Source organism: Aplidium turbinatum, chromosome 5, assembly GCF_918807975.1.
Source record: "Aplidium turbinatum chromosome 5, kaAplTurb1.1, whole genome shotgun sequence".
Taxonomy (NCBI): Eukaryota; Metazoa; Chordata; class Ascidiacea; order Aplousobranchia; family Polyclinidae; genus Aplidium; species Aplidium turbinatum.
In genome coordinates, this window is record NC_137476.1 from 8,226,579 (window position 1) to 8,242,546 (window position 15,968).

Consider the following 15,968-nt stretch of genomic DNA (forward strand, 5'->3'; position numbering starts at 1 on the left):
CCTCATGTTAGCAGGAGATGGAAGGGTAGATTCTCCTGGACATTGTGGGAAGCACGGCACATACACGATCATGGACACAAGATTGAATAAAATAGTGGATTTGCAACTTCTTCAGGTATGGACTTCAGCCAGTACATTTCATACTTTAGCTAGCAAATCCAGCTTCTTTTACATGACTCATTGAAAAGCCAGTGTGTCTTATAACAAATTTACGTTTATTTTACGTATGTTTGTACGTTATAGTTTCTCTGCTCGGCGCGCTTTCCATTGATTGTTTTCTCTGCAAGCCCATTTTCATAAGAGCTTTTCTTGCTGTGTTCAGTAAAAGGGACTTTTGTTACTTTAAGTTCTGATCGTGTGAGACTGATTTAATTGGTTCGTTTTATATTGTTGACTTGTGTTTTGCAGATGTACTTCGTCTCTTTACTCTCTTACTTCATTTAAACCTAATAAATGGTCGTTTCAGTGTGAACATACCCAGATAACAAATCAGTCGCTTTTTACATTGATTCAACGTCTGCAGACGTTGAACCAATGTAAAAAAGCGACTGATTTGCTATCATGTGTACTTTTCTCAAAACTGCTCGTAAACAGGCCAACTTCGCCCAGAAAGCAACAATGTAATGATGATTTATTGATGCTAAGCTATTTCACTGAAAACAATTTCACTGAAACAAATTCACTGAAACAATACAAGTTGTATTTGGCTGTACAGTGTACAATGTACATGCTTCCCATTGCCAAGTCAAGAAAAATTTACGGCCATGGCCGTCTCCCATCAAATCGGCACATAGGCTACAACACTCGCGGCCATTTAAAAAGTATAGCTTTGGTAGAGAGGTACTTTTTAAAAACCATAGACAGACAAAAGTTGTTTTAAAAGTTTGTTTGTTTAAAAAGTTGTTTTGAATTTGAAGGAGTTACCGTAACAAGAGTAAATGTAACCAAAAGTTGTTTTTACAGACGTTATAGGCACATTGCCTATAGACAGTTTGTTCGCTGGATCTGGGGTTACCTTGGACGTTCAATCCGTGTGCCTCTGCCGTCATGCGTCGTTTCGGCAATTAGGTCGAAATTTTCAAATCAAGATAGCGGCGAATATGTTGGATTTAAATATCCTGATTTGAAATAAAAAGTCAGAATTCAAAGTCTGCTTTGAAAAAAGCTTTTCCGTGTGCACAGAGAGAGTGAATTTTGTACATGTACAGACAGTACAGTAAGCTATACTAGAGGTCTTAAGAATCTTCTTGACCTAGTTCTTTACAAACTAATATGGTACTTGTCGAAAGGTAGTTACTTTCAGTGTTCATTTTATCAACTACTAAGCCGCTTACAATCGACATAAATACATGTAGTTCATTGTATTTGTTGGAAACGACACTACGAACACTTGCTTACAATGCATCTTGCGCGAACATAAGATCGGCTAGTACTCTTATGACGTCACACGTGATTATCGCACGGTTCATTGAGCACGCGTCGCTCTGAAACTAAGGGCTAACTAAAACGGCCCTACAAAGGAAACGCAATGAAATTAAGGGAAAATTTCAACGACAACTACTTATTATACATGTCTAGAGCACTTACAAACAAAAAAATCGAAAAGTATGGTTTGGGGTTTACTGCCCTTTTAAAACTTAAAACGCTACAACCGGTCCTCCTTCCCGCGAATTTTGAACTCGTCCCAGAAACTGTCATGCGCATGATCAGATGTTGATGCAAGTGTGACAACCCCTGCAGAACGCTTTCTTGCAGCTGCACAAGGAATGGTTTGAAATGTGCAATATTCTGTGCGTGTTATGCTGCAGGTTGCAGCCAGATTCTTACTTAGCATTTTAATTCAATTGGACAACGTCACAGATTTATGGACTAGCTTAATGACGAGATGATAACCACAACTGACTGTCCTGTGACTGTGAGAGAGGCTTGTACATTACTAATGGTAACATTTGTGATAACTAATGGTGACATTTGTGAGTGATGTTATATGATAGATGGTATTTCACAAGCAAAGTCGCACAAATAATGATTTTCTGTAAGTATTCAGCAAAAATATCAGCAGCCATTTTGGATTTTACTGTGATGTAATTCATATGCAACTGTTTTAATCCCTTAAATGGAATCCTTGTCAACGAAACATATGGATATACACTAGGGTGTTGCAGGCGCCCCGACCCTCTCGGATTTTGCTTACCTTTTTTGTGGTACTGTGTTTAGATCAGTAGACCACAAATATGAAGTTTCATAAATTTTCATCGACGTTTACCTCCACCGCCGAGGCCATTTTGAGGACCACTTTTTGATTTTTTTCATATTTTTTGCCACTAGAGGGCAGTGCATAAGTTTTGCAATATTGGGGGTATATTTAAAAGATGCCCTATGATGTTCTGAATTGTTAAAAAAAAAAATTGGGGAAATGGGATAAGTATATCCAGAAATATTCAAGTTTTGTCACTAATTTTTTGCACAATACTGCTCCTAGTGGTGAAAAGAAAAATTAAAATATCTTAAAAACTACTCATCATATTGTTATGGAACTTGCATGCACCCCCCCATTTTCGTGGATAAGGAATTTGATTTTAGCAATATTTTTGCAAAATATTACCACTAGAGGGCGGTATTCCTAATTTTGATCTGTTTTCCTGTAAAAAGGCGATATTGTTGCATTTCTTGAGCTGTGCTATTTGAAGAATACAATTTTATGACTTATGCACAACAAAATGTATTCAATTGTAAAGAAACTGCATGCATGCACTATGTCTATATCAATAAATCCAAACAGGCAATGTGAGTCTTAGTCAACACAATTTCCGCAAAGGCAGTTGTACAATGTACATCTTCATTGTGTTGATAAACGACGTTTTCTAAGATGTGGTATCCTTCGATTCTCCTCCAATACTTGAATATAGTTTTGCAGATTTTTTTTCTGTTTTGCTAGATGAAGAAAGTCGGATACCAGTTTTACCCCTCTCTCTGCTGAATCATTGCAGACTCTGAGTGCACTTATGATACCATTAGCAGAAGCATAGCCATCATCTATTTCCCACTCTTTCGGGTGTTTGGCAAGAAAAGTTGTTGAAATGTGCAAAAGTTCAAAAAACATTTTGCTGCTGGCATTTGCATAGGAGCACAATGACAATGAGTTATCATTAACAATGTCTGGCAACTCTAGCTTTCCGTATCCATTACCAAACCTGTTTGTAACCTGGCCATTGAAACTTGCATTTAAACGCAACAGAGTTCCAGCCAAAGCTTCCTTTTCATCCATAGTGACTTGTTTGTCCCATAGAGCTAAGGGGATCAGCTGCCCAGTTGCATACCATGTGTGCCTACCTAAAGCTTTTAAAGCAGCAACACTGATAGTTTTGTCTACTGCAGCATAGCTTTTGATGTCACTTACCAGTTGCAAATCTTCTCGGGGTGCTGATGCAGCAATTGGACAGTTGAACCACCATCCATTAAATTATATGTTTTGTATTTGTGACTTGGAAATGATTCCTTGTGGTAGAAAGTCTTGCAGCATTACTATCTTATATAGCAATAGAGCTGCTTTCCCATCCACCTTGCTCGATGGACTGTACCACATTTCATGAAGTTGAACTGTCCACTGTTGATTCCAATGTACATCACCATCAGGTTTAAAAGTTCTTTGTAGTTACGGTAGTTACCCCTCTGATAATTTTGCATATCTCTCTCAAAATTTATAAGTGCTTCCATTTTTCTTTGAGTTGTTACAAATTCTCCCAACTCTTGAATATCAGTGTTGCACTGTTGCTGCTTTAAAAGCTTTAGGTAGGCACACATGGTATGTAACTGGGGACTGTGAGGAACTGCTCCCCTTAGCTCTATGGAACGAACAAGTCACTATGGATGAAAAGGAAGCTTTGGCTGGAACTCTGTTGCATTTAAATGCAAGTTTCGATGGCCAGGTTACAAACAGGTTTGGTAATGGATGCGGAAAGCCAGAGCTGCCAGATATTGTTAATGATAACTCATTGTCATTGTGCTCCTATGCAAATGCCAGCAGCAAAATGTTTTTTGAACTTTTGCACATTTCAACAACTTTTCTTGCCAAACACCCGAAAGAGTGGGAAATAGATGATGGCTATGCTTCTGCTAATGGTATCATAAGCACACTCAGAGTCTGCAATGATTCAGCAGAGAGAGGGGTAAAACTGGTATCCGACCTTCTTCATCTAGCAAAACAAGAAAAAAATCTGCAAAACTATATTCAAGTATTGGAGGAGGATCGAAGAAAGATACCACATCATAGAAAACGTCATTTATCAACACAATGAAGATGCAAAACTGCCTTTGCGGAAATTGTGTTAACTAAGATTCACAATGCCTGTTTGGATTTATTGGTATAGTGCAGTGTTTCTCAACCTTTTTTGGCCCAACGCCCCCTTCATGAACTGGCAAAATGTTACCGCCCCCCAACAAAAACGATTAATTACGAAAAGCGAATATAAAACAATACTACAAAAAGTGCTCAATGCCATCCAAAAAGCCAAGAAGAGCGAATTACATCAAATATAAACTAGTTACCAGTCTCTAAAACCCTTAGGCTACAGCCTGTTTTATCCTAAAAGGGGGATCATCAGAAGGTCCCTATTCAAATAGAATTCTATTTCTATTAGAATAAGGACCTTTTTCAAATAGAATTCTAAGAAATTCAGAAGGTCCTTATTCAAATAGAATTATATTTCTATTAGGATAAGGATCTTTTGATGATCCCCCTTTTAGGGTTAAACAGGCTGTAACTGTTTTAGAGACTAGTAACTATATTTGATGAAAAGCAAATATTTATTTGCGAGCATGAAAACAGTATAGGCCTACTGGTAGTCAGTGTGAACCTTGGGCTTGGTGAGAAAGTGCCAGTTTCTTCACATCCGATGTAAAGCCAGTGAGAAACATTCGAAGATCACCTTTTATGGATATGTCAAGTGGGTTTCGCTGTTTGGTATGTAGCAGAACAACACAGCTGAATCCCTTTTCCACCAAGGTATGAGGTAGGAAATGCTACCACGAAGATACAAGCTCTTTGACGAATCGTTACGCTGGGTGGTAGATAGGTTAAACCAGAATGCCCCCCAATAATCAAAACGCCCCCCTTAAGCCGAAGTAATCATACCGCCCCCCTACAAAATCAAAACCCGTTGAGAACCACTGATATAGTGCATGCATGCAGTTTCTTTACAATTGAATAAATTTTGTTGTGCACAAGTCATGAAATTGTATTCTTCAGATAGCACAGCTCAAGAAATGCAACAATATCGCCTTTTTACAGGAAAATAGATCAAAATTAGGATTACCGCCCTCTAGTGGTAATATTTTGCAAAAATATTGCTAAAATCAAATTCCTTACCCATGAAAATGGGGGGTGCATGCAAGTTCCATAACAATATGATGAGTAGTTTTTGAGATATTTTAATTTTTCTTTTCACCACTAGGAGCAGTATTGTGCAAAAAATTAGTGAAAAAACTTGAATATTTTTGGATATACTCATCCCATTTCCCCAATTTTTTTTTTTAACAATTCAGAACATTATAGGGCATCTTTTAAATATACCCCCAATATTGTAAAACTTATACACTGCCCTCTAGTGGCAAAAAACATGAAAAATTTCAAAAAGTGGTCCTCAAAATGGCCTCGGCGGTGGAGGTAAACGTCGATGAAAATTTATGAAACTTCATATTTGTGGTCTACTGATCTAAACACAGTACCACAAAAAAGGTAAGCATGGTGAGACCAAGATTTAAATTTTATGGGGCGCCTGCAACACCCTAATATACACCAAAATTATCATTCTAGAATCTAGACCAAATACAAGTGAATTTGTTTGTTTTTGTTTTAATTTTGTAATATGGCAGCCCTATTGGTGGCACTATTGCATTTTTACATGATGCAATCCCCAACCAGTCAAATAAATAGTTTCAATGTATTCCTTGCCCCTCAAAACATATGGTTAGACACCAAAATTATCATCCTAGGTCAAATACTAACTGAGTTATAGGGAGTTATCTGAAACGACAGCCATTTTGGACGCCATCTTGAATTTCTCAAAACGCTCAAGTATGCACAGAGTGCACCCGACAGATTCTGAAAGAGTAGACCCTAAGGCCTAGGCTACCAAAATCAATAAAAAAAAATTTTGCATGAAATTTCCAGGTTCAGTCATACTTCTGCCGGACTAGAAACACAACACGAGATAGTGGCACAAACAAAGTAAAAATTCGAGAAGCACTAGACGTGACAATTCAATCAAAAACTGTTAAAAGATATGGGGCTCTATTTTTCAAAAAAGTTACTCGGACCGGCACCGGTCCGTGGACTGGCGATTGGGAACCAAGATATAAAACATTACAAATGGTAACGATAAACCTACTCGGTACCTTGCATGCTCTACATTCTTTGAATAAAAAATATTGCTGCATTAATTAAGATGAACAACGCAAGTACATACGTAGTTGAATCCATTCGACCATAGAAACCCGATGTTATGTTAATGACTTGGCCAAATGGACAGGTGATATTTTGTCGATCTCCTTCGCAGATGGCAGCTTTTACACCTTCGGGTAAAATGCTACAGGAGTATTTCATCTTCAAGTAGTTCGTTGTATGTTGGCAAAGATCTCCGAACTCAGAGTTGCTGGCAAACACCGAACAAAAATTGAGTCCATCGCATTTTGCTTTGATGGTTGATAAAGTTCCATTTGTTTTGCAATTTGTTGTCATGAAGGAGCCAGGACATCTGCAGATTATAATCGCTTGTTATTTTCAACATCAACATCCAAACTTGGTTACTAGCATACAAAGCACAAGAAGAATAATTAAACTTATTAAATTATTATTCAAATTACTGTCACAATTGTCATCAAAATATTTCGTAAAATTGGACAAGGGAAACAATGGGACATTTACATTATTTAAAAAATGAAAATGTTGAAACAAAATACCCTGCTAGTCACACAACCTTCTTGCAGCATCGCCGTTACCATAGAAATTTCTTTGTTTAAATCTTTGTCTAAATAGTTAAAACCACAAAGGCTTGTAAGGTTTGAGAAAAAACAACAGCTTACAAAAATGAACTTCATAGTTTCAAAACTACGCTGATTTTTCATTCCTATTATTGGCATCAAAGCACAAGCTTACGTGGTTAAATCCATTCGGCCGTAGAAAGCCGATGTCACAGTGATGGCTTGACCATGTGGACAGGTGATGTTTTGCTCATCAAACTCACAAATGGTAGCTTCCACCCCGTCGAAACGATTGTGACAAGCGTGTTGCATTCCCACGTACTTGCTGGTACCAACGCATGGATCGCCAAATACCCAGTTATGAGAGTTAATTACACAGAAATTGTGCCCATCGCATACTTTTTTAATAATTGCTAAAGATCCATTAGCTTCACAGTTTGTTATCAAGATAGGGCCTGCAGAACATCTGAAGAATAAAGCCATGTGTCAAGTTTAGTTTTTATAGTTGAGAATGAATCTTAAGCTTAAAAAGAGAGAGTGCTCTTATTTAAAGTTACTTGTGAAATATGTCAACTTTGCCAAGTACGCTTGGAAACTTTTTTCCTTATTCTTTAGACGCAAAGACGCAATAATTTATGAATTACTTCAAACGATGGTTTATCAAACGATATTTCATGAAAGCGACAATTTATTTAACTTCATCAAAACGACACATATCAGTTTATTACCTTTACTGTGTAATTTATAGTACAGGCACATAAAAACAATGACATTAGTGCAGCTTCAGCAACATGGCCGTTTTTATTGCTAACCAAATGCCTTGATAACATCGCTTGTTTATGAATGTCAAAATTGTCTTGATATGATGAAAATTCGTTGTACAATTATTTTCACGTTAAAAGGGGTAATGCAACAATCTTTCAAGATACAACTCTTAATTAAAACTTGACACAAAGCAAATTGCTAAATAACAATACCGCAATATGTACACAAAAAGAAGCTGTCTATTTGTGGTGTTACATGAGAAGCGAAATAACTTTAGATGGAGCAATACTGCAAACACTGCAACACTGCTATTGTTGAGATTTCAACTTAAAGGCACATTTTAGTCAACGTCAATAAGTTGTTCAAATTACCAACAGCAAGCAACATAAAATACGTTTGTGGAACGTCGGACAACAAAACAAATCAAAAAAACCTCACAGACACTTGCAACGTTGCAAAAAAAAAACTTCAACTGCAAGTCACGCAACTTTTGGAAGTGGGTGTGTGACCTCAGCTTTTTTGAGTCAACCATTCTATTTGAATAAGGTAAGTCTCACGAGCCTTATTCACTGCGAACGATTATCTGCAACTTGGTGGCCTTGGAGACATTGCTGCCAAAAAGCGTTTAACAAGCAAGCCTTGCTTTCCTCGCTAGAGCGAGCGAGTGAAAGCGACACCGGCCTAACTTTTACCAGCCTTTTTAGATTTTTTTTTAAAGTCAGTTAGATAAATAACTAGAAAGTTTAGAAAATAGCCTAAGTCAGCTAGATCAGTGGCCCCCTGCTGGGAACCACTGATCTAGGCGAGTAGTTAGCTTTTTTTCCCTCCCTAGATTTTTTTTGGAATCAGCCTTTTCCCCTTAAGGGAATTAGTTGATTGCCACGTAGAAAGGTCAGGTGAGAATAGCCAGTTAGCTACAGCGAATCTAGACAGTACGTGACCAGCTTTAAGGGTGTGGTCAAAACAGAATTTAGCTGAACTTTCCTTCAGAAGGAAAGTTTGAAACTGTTAAAGCTTGGACTTTGGTAAGTCTTGTTAATTTCTTTATATTTACAATCTCTACATACAATCTATACTCATGGGCGATTCCAAGACCAACGAGTTTAAATATGAAAGAACTTTGGTGGTGCAAGCATCAAGCCAGTCCTGGCTTGATGTAAGCACTTTCATAGGTTTCTTTATGGAAGGCGGTTTCCTTGCCAAATATGGAAAGGAGCTAAAAGCTGTGCGTGCCAAGAGCCTGCGGCAGCACATTTTCACCGTTACTTTCTCAGCTTCTGAGAACGAAACAAAATCCTTGCTGATGGAACAGCTGGCGCTAGACCATCGGTCACCCGTGACCTACAAGCACAAAGAAACTGATTATGTAATCAAAGTATGGCGCCCTATGCCACCATGCGACGTGATTACTTTATACCCAGTGCCAGACGAGTGGCATCTGGACTTAATCAACGAGTTTGCTTGCCAAGCAAACTGGGGAACAGTCTATCAAATGACCAAAGGTAGACATAAGCAGCACCCCACCATCTGCAACGAGTTTCTGCATGTCTACCTGCAGAACACTCAACTGAATAACATCCCAGAAAAAGTGCAGATGTTTGGTGAATGGATATCCATCACCAAGCCTGGGGAAGGACATTTGCCTCTCTGCCAAATTTGCAAAGCCCGGGGCCATTTAGCTTCCAAATGCCCCACGAAGCCGAAGAAGACCCAGGCCAACCCACCTCGAGACGGGGCGTCCAAAACTGATCCACCCCGTGACCGGGCGTCCAAGCCGACCAGAAACCGGACGCCAAAAAGAAGAACAAAACACTCCCGGGACAGGAGCGACAAAGTACACACAAAACGCTCCCAGGATTCGTCACCGGCCAGGTACCGTCTCCCCTGCCATGTTTGCCGATCAACAGACCTTCACAAGCCTGGATGTGACGCAAGAGAAAAGTTCCGGGAAATGTGTAGTGGAAGAGGAAGGGGAAGAGGAAGAGGAAGAACTCCCCCCCCCGCCCCAAACAACAGGAAGAGGAAGACCCCCCCCACGAGCGACGATGGCTTTACCACCGTGGGCAAAGGAGGGAAACACAAACCCAAAACCCACGTGCGCAGCATCTTCTCGCCAGATGCTGAATTGGATAAGCCCATGTCGTCCAATATAGAGTCCAAGACATCGACTCCAAAAGAACCATTGCACAAGCGGAGATCGGTTCCCCAAACAGCATCTCCCAGGACGACGAATCCTACAGACCACGATGCATCCTACGCCAGCTCCAAGGATGCGTCGGTCTCAGTTGACAATGACAACTCGTCAACTGACTTGGAGTCCGTTTCTTCGAGAGAGTCTCTGCCGGCTGGACTGCCCGAGACCTCTCCTCCCCATCGAAATGTCTTCAGTTCGGTGGGTGAGCTCACGGACTCAGACGGCGACGACCCAGCCATCTACACGGTCTAGTCCAACCCCTTAAACTTTAACCTGCTTTTTCCCTATCTATAATCATGTTCGCAGATACGGAGAGTGACGATTCGGACGCCGGACTGGGCAACCTCAAGGTTGGCTCAATGAACATCAACGGAATATCCAAGAAATTGCGAGATGTCAAACAGTTCTTTACATCTCGCAGACTCTCTGTAGCCTACTGGCAATTCAGGAAACACACAGAATCCCCACCGATCAACTCGAGACGTGGGCTCAACATAACAATTACATAACATACAACAACATAGAACCTGATAGAACCCCCTTCTATGCAGGGACAATGTTCATCGTAAAGAAGGACATACACGATAGGTCCGAAATCACACATCACACCATAGTACAAAATCGAATACATCACCTCAACATCAAATGTGGTAAAAATAACATAAACATATTCAATGCATACCTTCCGCAGAGCAGCGGAGAGAGAAAGTCATGTTTTGAACTGCTCTCCGAGGCTATGCTGGAATATGAACATCAACATGTGGTCTTACTTGGTGATTTTAACGTGATCCTTGATCCGTTGGACACTGCTAAGCCGCAATTTTTCTTCACTACACCGGATAAAACAGCACTTAGAACATTAATACATCATAACCAATTGACAGACATATTCAGACAAAAATATCCTTACAAAAGACTGTTCACGCGCCAAAACCACAACAGTAAGACCAGGATAGATAGAATATACATAAATGAACATGCGCTTGAAAATTATCATAACATCAAACATGAATACTTCACATCATCAGACCACTGCACATTACCAATAATTCATCTCCAATATCAACAACACACCAAATGGGGTGAATATTCATACAAAATCAATAACAGCATATTAGAATATGCTCACGTCATAACAGAGCTTGAAACGGCTTGGAAAAATTGGACTATAAACGTACCACAAATAGAACCACCAGACATGCTTATAAGGTGGGATCATGGCAAGAAAATGTTGAAAAATCGACTGATCGAACTCTCGCAAGATGTCGCACTCAAGCGCAGAGAAGATTACAATCAAGCGAAAAATATGCTCCACACTCTGGACGCTCATCCAGACCACGTCCTGGAAGATCGTCGCCCCGAATTTTTGGAGAAAATCAACAACTTCTACGATTATAAAGCAGTAGGATCGCAAATCAGATCCAGAACTAGCGATGAAGAGCCATCTAAAAGCTTCTTCAAAGCAGAGGAACAAAATTGTAAAAGTAGCTCTGAGATACACGACGCAAACAACACAACACTCACCAAGAAAAAAGACATTCTCAAAGAAGTACACAGCTTCTACCACTCCCTATGGGGTGTAAAAGACAACATAAACTCTCAAGAACAAAACAACTACTTAAACATTCTTGGAGAGGCCAAAATTGAGGAAGACGCAGCTGATCAGTCTCAAAGACGTAAAAACCGCCATCGATTCTCTTAACAAGGATTCTGCACCTGGATCAGATGGTCTCGGCTCATTATTCTACCAAAAATGCTGGCATTTCCTGAAACACGACATTCTAGAGATGCTTACAAATTGCTACTTGAGAAAAACAATGACTCCCTCAATGAGAGAAGCAAAAGTGAAGTTAATCTTTAAAAAAGGTGAAAAAGAAAAGCTCAAAAATTGGAGACCGATCTCTCTGCTCAACACAGACTACAAGATCTTGAGCAAAATCCTCTCCAACAGACTCACACCCATGATCACAAACCTGATTTGTCCGAATCAAAAATGTGGACTGCCAAACCGCAGAATAGAGCATGTTACAATGAATATACAAGCTGCCCTGGAAGCTTCTCAAACACAACACAGGGACTTGTACGTCATGGTAACTGACTTTGAAAAAGCTTTAGATAGAGTTAGTCACTCCTTCCAAGCAAGATAGAAATCAATGGAGCTTTAACAAAACGAATAAACGTTAAAAGGGACATACGACAGGGTTGTCCCCTCAGCATGCTCTACTTCATAATCTGTGCTGACGTTCTCACCGGACGCATAGAGAAAAACCATCTGATCAACGGTTTTCGCTTTTCCAAGCTGACAATCAAAATCCAGCAATATGCGGACGACACCACATTCATCACAAGAGACATTCCATCTCTCAAGGAAATCAACAAAGAACTAGCCATCTACCAGACGATGTCCGGCCAGAAAGTGAACCAGGGAAAGACCCAGATCCTGGCGTCCAAACCTGACCTGGCTAAAGAGCTCAGCAACTCTTTCCAGAAGCTGCGATCTTGAACAACGTCAAGATCCTGGGCATCTGGCTAGGCACAAACAAAACACAACTTGACAAGATGAACTGGCAGACCGCCATCAAGAAAACTCAAACGATCGCCAACATCCACAAACCACGAAGACTCTCCCTCCATGGAAAGATCTCCATCATCAACACTCTCTTGGTACCCGTCACTCTGCATCTGAGTAGAGTCCTGATGCCAACACAACAACACATCAAAGAACTCAACAAAATCCTTTTCAACTTCCTCTGGTATCCTTCACCATTCGAACAGCTCCAGAGAAGCAAGACGTTTACTCCTGTCAAAGATGGAGGCATCAACATGGTGGACATCCAATCAAAATTTCAAACAAGCCGCATCGACAGAATTCGCCACCTCTTCTCACTGGAAGACGCCACCGAAATCTGGCACGAATGGGCCATGTTCAATTTGAGCCACAGAATGAGACACATTAATCCTCATCTGTTCTCCAACAGCATTCCGCATGCTCCAATTCCAAACGAAATGTATGCGGACATCTTCAAGTCCTTTTGCAAACTCAAAGGCTTGAAACACGACTGGGAAAATACTTCCTACAAAAATATCTACATCAATCTGAAAACGCAAAATGAAAAGAAGATTGACAAGATTGATGAAAACGGAAAGAAGATTCCTTGGAATGAGATCCTCTTGAAAAACAAGGGAATCAAACTCCTCCTTCCACCTCACCTATCCTCCATGTCCTTTCGGATTGCACATGGAGGATACAAATGGGGAGATGTTAATAGATCAATACATTCCGACAGAAAAACAAACTGCAAATTCTGCAGAAAACCAGAAGACAATGTGGCCCACGTCCTCACCAAGTGCTCCTTTGCACAAGGAATATGGGAGCGCCTGAAACAACAATATCTTGACCTAACCAAGGAAGACATAGAAATAACAAAGGACATGATCCTATACAACCAACTCCCTGGAGGACAAAAGAACAACCTGATCCTTCTGACCATGATGAATATCGCCAAGCACACCATCATCCAAAAGAAGATATCTCTGGACATAGGCGACACATATATACAGGACACAAAACGGTCCACCATTCAAGCCCTGTGGGTCATCATGACAAAAACCAAAGACATAACACAAAAGCATAACATTCCTTTGTCATCTGACATTTCTACTCCTTCCAAACCTCCTCCTACGGTCAGAAGAAAAAAGAACCAGTCGAGATCCACTCTTCAACCGCCCTCTCAGTCGTCCTTGGTGGTAGGGATGACTGATTGCAGCGGTGGATCTCACTAGCACAGTACGGTCGTAGATCATCTTTGAAGAAGCTTAAACAGCCAAGGGCGTAACAACCCACCTTTAACCCGTCCCTCTCACTCATCTACAACGGCCTGATGCCGGAAGAGTGACTGCAGCGGGAGATCTTTAACCGTCCCTCTCCGTTGTCCCACTCGCTCTGGGATGACAGGATTGCAGCGGCCCATTCCAAGACGACTCTGGGGTCAGCGAAAGCTACCCTCTCTCTGGCCGCTCCTCTCTGGCATCTCTGCCAAATGAGGTGTCAGACTGCAGTGGCCCGTCTCCCACAAGCAGGTGCCCTTCTTCAAGCGGGCAACAAGAAGATACACACACATAAACAATTACAAATAAAATTAAAATTAACTCTCTACCAAAACGCGCTAGTTCTTGAGCTTGACCCGCCATCTCCTAGACTGCTCCAAGATCAGCAAGAGGAAAGTTGAGACAGGCAGATCAGCTTGAGGCAGCCACTAACCAAACATTTACATCCACAGATTACCATCTACCGCGGTGGGTCCCTTCGGTCGTAGTGAGTCCCTCGCCTCCCTGGTAGGTATCTTTCATGTAAGTATGGTGTGCCTGCTGAGTGTTTGGGTGTGTGGACGGCTCCCGGAGCGGACGCACTAATGATGAGACAGGAAACAAATCTATTCCATATGGACAATTTGTAAACCTGCAAGATGTAGTGGTATCCATCTTGAACTCTGAGCGTTGCGCGAAAAAAAAAAAAAAGAGTCAATTAATGGGCTTGAAAAAAATCTCCTTGAATAAATCGCTGTAACCTAGTTGTTATAATTTGTTTACTCCTTATTCGATGAAACCATCTATTTTAAAAAAGGTTTTATATGTCCATTAATCTATATTCATAGAACCACTAAGTTTGGTATCGTTTTTGATCACATCTTTAGCTTGAACGAGCGCTTTCAAATTGTGATGTGGTCCTGCAGTGGCGTTGACAAAGAGGTCTAATCTAAGTGGTACTTTTGGATCCGGGCCCGGAATATTTAAGGGGCCCGGATTGAAAAAATTTCCAGCGTCTTCAAACATTATCAACTTCTTAATATAAGTTAATCATGGATCTAAATTCTAAAGGAATTGCCATCAGAGGTTAAAACAGCCATTTCAGCCGTCAGATGGTAAAGTACCGCGCCCCCTTCTGGGTACCGGGCCCAGTGCAGCTTTCTGGTGGTAAAATAGCCACTTCAGCCACCAAACAATAAAATAAGAATTTCGTCTAGTTATAGTGATTTCTCTAACCACGAATATTACCCGAAACACGAATTTCAAAATGAACAGGCTAATATTTGTTCAAACTCAAAAACTGAAATGGCACAGGTAAGAAGATTGCTATCCCTATTTCTGCACTAAAATTAGACCAAAACCGCTTTTCAGATTGCAGCAATCAGCAAATGTTTGACCTAGGCCCAAACACCTTTCCCAAATCAAATTGAAAACTTTCTGACTGTCTGCACTAACTTTGCTGTAAATTCTCTTCTGGTGAACCTAGAACAGGGGTGACGAACCTTTTTGCTGTCGCGGGCCACTTTGTCAATTACACATGAGTTATCGGGCCACACAACTTTTTAATCGTCAAAATTCCATGACGTCATAGATTGGAATCGACCAAAATTGGTGAATAGTGTTTTCACACTTTTACACACCACACCTTACTTCGAAAACATCGTGAATCATGGGGTGGTAAAAGGATAGACCCTCGGCCCCAGACGCTCACACGACGACGACACCTTTACCTTATAACTTTCCTATTTTCTAACTTTAAACCCTGAAAGTTAGTGTTTAGGGCAGTGGTTGCCAACCTTTTTTACCTGGTGGACCCTTTTAGTCGATATTCAAATCTAAATCCTCCCCCCTATAAATTTAGTTTGTTAAAAACTCGTTTACATATTTTAATCTAAGTTTTGGAAGATAAAGTAAACTTTCACTAGTAATAAGCTTTTTAGCTGGTAATATTCCTTTTCAAACTAAAATAATTTAATTAAAAAAAAACGTAGCTGAAAAGCATTTTATTCAAAGAATAGGCATTCAAAATTCTAAGAGTCAATGCATTTAACAGTCTGTGTGAATCTTGTGATTTTTTTCGATAACTCATGAATGTCGTGGAAGAGTATTGGAAAGCGCACAACGATTATCATTCTCCACGTCTAATCTGTTTCTTTGTTTTGTTTTCATTTGCAAGAGTTAAAAAATCTGATTCGCATAGATAAGTGGAAGCAAACGGAAG

At 40.3% G+C, this 15,968-nt stretch overlaps 1 protein-coding gene across 2 annotated transcripts in view; it reads right to left on the reverse strand.

The window, feature by feature from the left end:
* Positions 1 to 15,968, reverse strand: part of LOC145769992 (uncharacterized) — a 66,701-nt gene that overhangs the window by 22,107 nt on the left and 28,626 nt on the right. Inside the window, exons 15-16 of one of the 2 annotated variants that reach the window (XM_082581565.1) lie at positions 7,157 to 7,447; positions 6,468 to 6,755 (exon numbers count right to left, since the gene is read on the reverse strand). In XM_082581565.1, the coding sequence (XP_082437691.1) occupies positions 6,468 to 6,755; positions 7,157 to 7,447 (579 nt within the window). The remainder of the gene's footprint in view (positions 1 to 6,467; positions 6,756 to 7,156; positions 7,448 to 15,968) is intronic. The other variant, XM_082581566.1, reaches the window with a different exon arrangement.